The sequence below is a fragment of the Clupea harengus genome, unplaced genomic scaffold, assembly GCF_900700415.2.
Source record: "Clupea harengus unplaced genomic scaffold, Ch_v2.0.2, whole genome shotgun sequence".
NCBI classification, from domain to species: Eukaryota; Metazoa; Chordata; class Actinopteri; order Clupeiformes; family Clupeidae; genus Clupea; species Clupea harengus.
In genome coordinates this window covers 220001-228928 of record NW_024879572.1, presented here as the reverse complement: position 1 = coordinate 228928, position 8928 = coordinate 220001, and the positions used below count along the sequence as shown (strand labels likewise).

The following is an 8928-nucleotide window of genomic DNA, read 5'->3' as shown; positions in this document are numbered from 1 at the left end:
TAGATACTCGTTACTCCTATGCAGAAGGCGAGCACTGTACTCGGTGTGCTTGAACGATGGGTTGAAATACGGTTTAAACCATACATGGAGCGGCGATTCTGGGTAAGACCTGGCCGAACAGCTAGCTAGAGGGACGATTTTTTTATATACCTATATTAAATGATATATCATATATAAACATTTAAACAAATAACATTTCTGATGTTCGTATTTTTCAAATTTCTCGCACGAACAAAGTTTTCATTTAGCAGCTGATATCTCATGCTAAAACACCTCTTGTTTCGTTACTAATACATAATTAGGCGCACTTTACGCATCTCCTCCCATCTCTTTGCGACGAACACCCACTTTCCCTTATACCCTCCCAGCACCGGTAATCTGCACTTTTACTCAGGTGCGCCTCCTTTGGAAATACGGTTTTATGTCTTTACCTGCAGAAATTCACCTGAAATGGGCGCAATCCTGTTAGTAAATGAGGCCCTGAATGTCTAACTGAAGACAGAGAGAGGAAGTGAGGTGTTAGAAGAGAGGAAGTGAGGTGTTAGAAGAGAGGAAGTGAGGCGTTAGAAGAGAGGAAGTGAGGCGTTAGAAGAGAGGAAGTGAGGCGTTAGAAAAGAGGAAGTGAGGTGTTAGCTACTAGTTTCTTCACCTGCTGTAACTGAAGAGAGAGGAAGTGAGGCGTTTGAAGAGAGGAAGTGAGGCGTTAGAAGAGAGGAAGTGAGGCGTTAGAAGAGAGGAAGTGAGGCGTTAGAAAAGAGGAAGTGAGGTGTTAGCTACTAGTTTCTTCACCTGCTGTAACTGAAGAGTGTTGGTGCAGATGTCATCAGCAGAGGAGGATGCGTTGCCACAAGCAACCACTGATGTCTGCACCTCCTGAAGGGGCTGCTCACCTGGACGGGGGGAGAAGAGAGAGTGAGAGAGATAGAGGGAGAGAGAGAGAAAGGGAGGTGGACAGATAGAAATGGAGAGAGAGGGAAAGGGAGAGAGAGAGGGAAATGGAGAAAGGGAGAGAGAGGGAGAGGGAGAGAGAGAGAGAGAGAGAGGGAGGGAGGGAGGTGAGAGAGAGAGAATTTTGAATTTTAAAAATCTTTTATTACAAAATGATCTGTTTTACATTACATCTTTAAGATCTCAACCACCAAAAAAGAAAAGAATAAAAATAACTTCTTATAACAAGCAAGTTGCAAACACCAATTCTCCATTGATCACCAAACACACCATCCCCTTATAACACCAAACATTTGGATTCATAACATTTAAAATCCATTTGTACTCTTGATCTTAAGAGTCTGAGTAAAACAGTTAAAACATCATTATCTAAACAATTCTCCTTTGGACCTGTTCATCTTACCATGTTTAAAGCCAAGAATACATATTTGTTTTACAAAATGTTCATCAAAGGCCTGAAAAAGACACACACACAAGTAATCACACACACACACAGACACACACACACTCACATACACATTCTCACATACACAGACGCACTCACTCACACACACACACACACACACACACAAACATACTCCCACACACATACAGACACACACACTCACTCACGCACTCACACACACACACACACACACACACACACACACACATACACACAACGCACTCACACATTCACACACACACACATACACACACACACACATACACACACACACACAATCACACACACCCACCTCCAGCCTGTGCGTTGCCCCAGACTGCGACCCAGCAGGTGGTTCCCGTGGCGATGGTGCCCGTGTTCTGTTCCACGCAGACTGGCTGAATGAAGTTGGAGAGGGTGGACTTCCTGGTCATCTGCACCATGGCCACGTTCTCGCCTGATAGGCTGCTCAGCTTGATGTTGGCCACACCCACAGACTCCTCATTGGGGTTGGAGCCGCTCTGTCGCAGGCGGCCCAGGAACACTGTCCAATCAGAAGGCGTGCTGGAGCTGGGCAGGAAGGACAGATATCATCACACCTCATCTGTGTGTTGCTCTAGAGCAGGGGTGCCCAAGTTCTTTCTTGTCAGGGGCCAAATATTAATCGGTGTGGAGGGCCGAGGGCCAAAAACCAAAGTTTCATGTTAAGTCACGCCCTATTACACTGAAATGTATTGCATATTTGTACCCAATTAACATTAACATTAATATACATACCTGCAAACTCAGAAAAAGGTGAGAAACCAAACCCCTGTAGGGGGGTCTGGGGGTATCCCCCCCAATTTTTTTGTGATTTTAACATGTAAATTAAGCATTCTGGTATACTCCAAGAAGAAAATAATAGGGAAAGATAATATTTGCTTAAATAAATATTTATAAACATATCTAATTTAATATTTTAATATTATACTATTTTATCTATTTAGGACATACACAGGGAAGATGTTAAAATCCCTGTGTCGTAGGTAGGGGGATTATATAATGGCCAATCAACAAACAGCCATTAACAAAAGGCTAATAAACATGATGGCAGGCAACAAGAGTGACGATAGATGAAAATACTCCCATTATTTTCTATTTGTATCCGTAAAAGAGAAAAATAAAACAGTTACGTGTAAACTGTGCCCTGGAGACAAGCGCCTCTCGACTGCACTTGACTCCACTAGCAGCCTCAACAAACATTTGTTACGCCAGGTGAAACTTTTGCGAGAGAGCGTCATGCCTCGACCTCAACTGAAGGACAGACTGCCCCAACTCAGATAGAGTATCTTAAATCACCATGAAGCTTGCACATTGACTACTGGTTGTTTTCATATTTCATATCAACATTCTTTACACACATATAGGTAAGGTACTTACAGTTGGCAGCTGCTAGCTTGTAATGAACTCGTGTTGAGATGTGTGAATTGAACTCATGAATATGAACTCGTTCATACGAAGTTGCACAGGCACCCTGAGGGTTTCTACCTTTTCCCATTATAGTTAAATCAAGGAGACTATAACCTCAGCTAGATAACTAGCTATCATTTCATGCAAACGGAGCTCTTCCATTTAATTCGCTTAAGGTTATTAAAAGTTTCCTTAGCTAGCTAGTTAGCTAGCATGGCAACTAGATAACCATAGATATGGACCTGTATTGACAAAAGGTCAATAGCGCCCCCCCTTGACCCATCTAAAACAATGTTAAAACTGTGGCCAAGCAGCGAACTGCAACCGGTCTGAGTTAAATATGACGTTGAAACAGAGAACCTGTTCAAAATGGGTTAAAATGCTGTCTAACGAATAACGTTCTGACTCTAATTATGATTGAATGATATGAATTAATGCTTCATTTAATTCTAGTACAATTACTTCTTCATTCAAAGTGGCTCGGGTAACACCGCTGCTCAAGAAGCCGTCTCTCGATCCCACTCAGGTGGAGAACTATCGACCGGTCTCACTTCTCACGCTCCTATCAAAAACCATTGAGACGGCAGCTTTCAAACAGGTCACAGAGTTCCTATCAAGGAACAATCTCCTCGATCCAAACCAGTCTGGATTCAAAAGCGGTCACTCCACCGAAACGGCCCTGTTGTCTGTGACAGAGGCCTTGAAAACAGCTAGAGCAGCAGCTCAACCCTCAGCTCTCGTCCTGCTTGACTTATCAGCTGCGTTTGATACAGTCAACCACCGCACCCTTCTGTCCATACTGTCAAGTATGGGCATTTCTGGCAAGGCGCACTCCTGGTTTAAATCATACCTCACTGGGCGCTCGTTCAATGTGTCATGGCAAGGTCAGCTGTCTGTACCTCACCGCCTCACCACAGGGGTGCCCCAAGGCTCGGTGATGGGACCACTTCTCTTTGCCATTCAGACCACTTCGCTGGGCCCTATCATCCACTCGCATGGTTTTTCCTATCATTGCTATGCTGATGATACTCAACTGTTTCTGTCTTTCCCTCCTGAGGACACCACTGTCTCGGCGCGGATCTCGGACTGTCTTGCTGATACATGGATGAAAAATCACCATCTTCAGCTGAACCTGGCCAAAACGGAACTGATGGTCTTTCCAGCCAAACAGGCCATCCACCACAACATCAGCATCAATATTGACTCCTTATCTCTTGTTCCCTCCAAAACAGCAAGAAACCTCAGGGTCATTATTGATGATCAACTGACTTTCACGGACCACATTGCCTCTGTCTCTAGGTCCTGCCGCTTTGCGCTATTCAGCATCCGCAAAATCATGCCGTACCTAACCCAGTATGCCACCCAGCTGCTGGTGCAAACCTTGGTGAGTTCCCGCCTTGATTACTGCAACGCCCTCCTAACGGGCCTGCCGGCTTGCGTGGTGAAACCACTACAAATGATCCAGAACGCGGCGGCGCGTCTGGTGTTCAACCAACCGAAAAGGGCACACGTCACCCCGCTACTCATTGACCTCCACTGGCTGCCTGTAGCTGCTCGCATTAAGTTCAAGTCACTTATGCTTGCCTACAGAGTGCTTGATGGTTCTGCTCCCACCTACCTAAATGCTCTTGTAAGGGCAAATGTTACACCCAGGATGCTGCACTCTTCTAGTGAGCGTTGTTTGGCACTGCCGTCTGTGCAAGTACGGCAGTCCAGACTATTCTCATTTGTAGTTCCACGTTGGTGGAATGAACTGCCTAGCACTACCAGAGCAGGGGCGTCCCTCTCTACGCCGAAGTAATGATAATTTTCAACAGTTTTTTTCTACATTTATAGATATCTGTGCCAATATTTCATAGATTTGATATAATATTGAAAGATGTAATGTATGAATTAAGTTGTAATATCACATGTTTCAGTGCAAGTTTTTACACAGGATTTTTTCAAATACGGCTGTCCATTAGAATGGACAGTGGGTCGGAAACCATGTTATTGAACTCAATTCTCCAGTATTGATGAATGACCTTATTACTATAAAAACAGTACATCAGAACAAGAGAATGAGTTGATAATAAGTTGAAAATATTCCATATGCAGGATATACAGCCCTTGAAGTCCTTGAACTGATTGACAATGGAAATATCTCTGATGTTGACTTTATGGGAAGCGATGAGGAAGATGGAGATGCTGATAGATTTTCAAGAGTTGGTGAGTGTAGAAAGTCAGTGAGGAAGAAATGTCATATTGAAAAATAGTCTCAATATCACATATAAGATTAAAAAAAATATATATAATAGGAATACAAACAAAGTTTAGGGCCCTTACATACTCAGGAACGGTATGGTGACATAGCACAGCCTATTTCAATCTGCGATGGTTGACATAAGCGCTCCATAAATGCTCATATATTGCTTACTAACATGTTATGTATGACTTATGAATGTGTTATGAAGTTGTTATGTAAGGGCCCTAAACTAAAGTGTTACCAAAAAGCCTATATAGACAGATACAGACAGCTAATGTTTTGTGAATGATTTCAGGGGAAGACAGGGATGAGGCAGAGGTGCCATTGGTAGGGGAAGAAGTTGAGATGGAGGCAGTGGAAGGTCAGGATGAGGAAGACAGAGATGATTATGAGCCAGAGGAGGCAGATAGAAACCTGTTACTTGAGGATGACCCTCTTGTAAACATCACAAAGAAGAGTGATATTGAGTGGCGTCACACCCCCTTTACCCCTGTAAACTCGACATGGGGAAAGTCCTGCTCCTGCTCCTGAACCCCCTGAGCCACTAACACCATATGACTACTTCAAGCAATATGTTCCCAGTGAGATGTTCCAGCTGATGACAACAATGACTAACATCTATGCAGAACAAAAAGCAGTCAAGGGGTATAAACATGCAACAATATCTGAGATTGAAGCCCTTGTTGGTCTACATATGGCAATGGGGGTACTGGGTTTGCCAAGAGTGCGAATGTACTGGTCTTCCAGTATTAATATCGGCCTTTTCCGGGATACCCTGTCTCGTGACAGATTTTTCCAGCTTCGCTCCAACCTGCATGTGGTGAACAACAATGAGAGGCCTTCTGACAACACTGATGTGTTCTACAAGGTCAGACCATTATATGACTCCATAAGGAAACGCTGTCTAGAGCTGCCATTGGAGGAAGATCTCTCTATTGATGAGCAGATTGTGCCTTTCAGGGGGAAACTTTCTGTGCTTCAGTACATCAAAGGGAAGCCAGAACCATGGGGAGTCAAGGTGTATTTCCTCTGCGGCAAAAGTGGCATTGGTTATGACTTCCTCATCTATCAAGGTGCCACAACAGAGCTCTCTGAGCAGAGAAAGATGGTTTTAGGACATGGGGCAGCTGTGGTCACCCACCTGTGCCAGAGAATCCAGACTCCTAGCCACAAGCTCTTTTTTGACAACTTCTTCACCACCTACAATGTCCTTGAAGTGCTGGCAGAAAAGAAAATCCATGCAGCTGGAACAGCTAGGGTTTGTCGCTTTGCAAAGCCCCCACTGAAGACAGACAAGGAAATGAAAAAGAAAGGTCGGGGGAGCCACGATGAAGTGAGGAGTAGGGATGGAAAGGTGGTTCTAACCAAGTGGTTTGATAACCGCTCTGTTGTGCTGGCCTCCAACTTTGTTGGTGTAGGAGATGAAGACGAAGTTGAGCGGTGGGAGCAGAAAGAGGGGCGGTTTTTGAAGATCAAGCGTCCAGAGGTGGTGAAGAAATACAACCAGGCCATGGGAGGGGTGGACAAGCTTGATCAACTCATCAGCCTTTACAGGATTGCAATCCGGTCCCGCAAATGGCCACTGCGCATGATTACTCATGCCTTTGATGTTGCTGAAGTGAACAGCTGGCTTGAGTATCGCGGAGACAAAGAACGCCAGGGCACTCGGCCACAGCAAATCATGGATCTCCTTGACTTAAAATGAATGTGGCAGAAGCTCTTGTGCGCGTGGGGAAGCCCCATGCATTGAGAAAACGAGGGAGGCCGAGCAGTTCCAACACACCCAGTCCATGTACAAGTCCAACTCCTCATAATGAGCCAGCAAAAAAGAGAAGAGCCATGGAACAACGGCCCATTCAAGAGGTGCAGACCGACATGCTGGACCACATGCCAAATTATGATGAAAAAAAATAAGCAAAAAGATGCAAATTGCCAGGCTGTTCCGGAAAAACGCATGTCTACTGTGACAAGTGCAAGGTGCACTTCTGCTTTGTGTCACAGAGAAACTGCTTCAAAGATGCCCACAGAAAATAAGGGCTAAAGTGACAGAATTGTGAGATTCTCAATCGTTTTTTGGTTGTGAATTGTAAAATAACAACAAACTAAAAAACCTATGATGTTATATTTTACAGCTGTTTAGACTTTACAAAACAAAAACAATAGTTTTAACTGTTCATGTTCCATGTGATGTCAATGTGACAATGGTAAGACTTAAAACATGTATGATGTTGTCATATGATGTTGTCATATGATGGTTGGTATTTTACAACTGTTTGGACCCGATGTCCATTCAAATGGACAAAAAAATGGACAATTAAAGAGTTCTGATAAAAAAATAAAAATTATTGAGTCTCATTTCTGATTGCATTAAGGATGGGAAAAAGTCATTATTATATTTTTCACAACCTTGGAACACAATTCAGGTCTGAAGGGGTTAAGAAGCTTTTGAAGACCCAACTCTTCAGAGAGCACTTCCCTTCCTAACTGGCACCTTGACTAGCGCTTAACTTGCACTTCAGCAGTTACATTCCTGCACTTCTTTTTCCTTTCTAGGTCGTTTTTCTAATTCTTATGTAAAGTAGTATTTATTGTTACACCATGTTTTTTTATTGCTCTTAGCTTGACTGTTCTCTCCCTTGTACGTCGCTTTGCACAAAAGCGTCTGCTAAATGACTAAATGTAAATGTAATATCGATCTGTCTGTCTGTCTATGACCATGGAGATACGACAGTAACGTTGGAGTTACCATGGAGATCCGATAGTAACGTTGGAGTTACCATGGAGATATGACAGTAAAGTTGTCATAAGACAAAGTCACTGAACAACTCTATTAGTCCGTCATTGCATGGGTACAGTGTGTGTGTGTGTGTGTGTGTGTACCTGGAGAAGCAGTTGGCTGAGGTGAGCACGAGCGTCTCGGACACCAGAGTCCCTCCGCAGGTGTGTGTCCCGTTCAGGTGCAGGCTGGCCAGCCAAGGCCACACCCCCGCCGACACGTCTGATCCACCAATCAGACGAGAGTTCAGAGGGGCCTGTCCACACACCACCGCTGCCGGGGGAGAGAGGGATAATCACAGTAACAAGAAGAACACACACACAAGCACGTTGGAAACACACATACACACACACACACACACGTAGGACACACACACACAAAGGGAGGACACACACGTACACACACGTAGGACACACTAACACACATACACACACATAGGACACACACACACAAAGGGAGGACACACACGTACACACACACACACACACACAGGTAGGACACACACGCACACACACACACACACACACACACACACACAGGAAGGACACACATACACTTAAGACACACACACACACAGGTAGGTCACACACACACACACACACACGTAGGACACACACACACACACACACATGTAGGACACACACACACACACACACACAAAGGTAGCACACACACACACACATCTAGGGCACAGAAACAAACACACAGGTAGGACACACACACACACACACACAAAGGTAGCACACACACACACACCTAGGGCAAAGAAACAAACACACAGGTAGGACACACACACACACACTGACTCCATTACCCACTGACTGACTTATGTGGTGGGGACTGGTGCTATGGTGGTGTTGTGGTTGTGTACTGGTGTGACTTACGTGGCGGTGTGGTGGTGGTGGTTGTGGTGGTGGGGGTGGTGGTGGTGGTGGTGGCAGGGGTGGTGGCGGGGGTGGTGGCGGGGGTGATGACAGCAGGCAGGCCGGTGCAGGTGGCACTCAGGTCTGCATCAGTCCCGGTGGAGGTGAAGGTCACAAAGCCCGGCTGGTCGCTGGTGATCTGGGTGTTGATCCAGCTCTGGTA

The 8928-nt window shown here is 44.9% G+C and overlaps 1 protein-coding gene across 1 annotated transcript in view; it reads right to left on the bottom strand.

Annotated features, from left to right (window-relative positions):
• Positions 1–747: 747 nt before the first annotated feature.
• Positions 748–8928, bottom strand: part of LOC122128966 (testisin-like) — a gene marked incomplete at its 5' end in the record, with an annotated part of 13413 nt that continues 5232 nt past the window's right edge. The window contains 4 exon segments of the mRNA XM_042704018.1: positions 748–890; positions 1686–1936; positions 7947–8135; positions 8768–8928. The exon segment at positions 8768–8928 is cut by the window's right edge and continues 123 nt beyond it. Of these exon segments, the coding sequence (XP_042559952.1) occupies positions 748–890; positions 1686–1936; positions 7947–8135; positions 8768–8928 (744 nt within the window).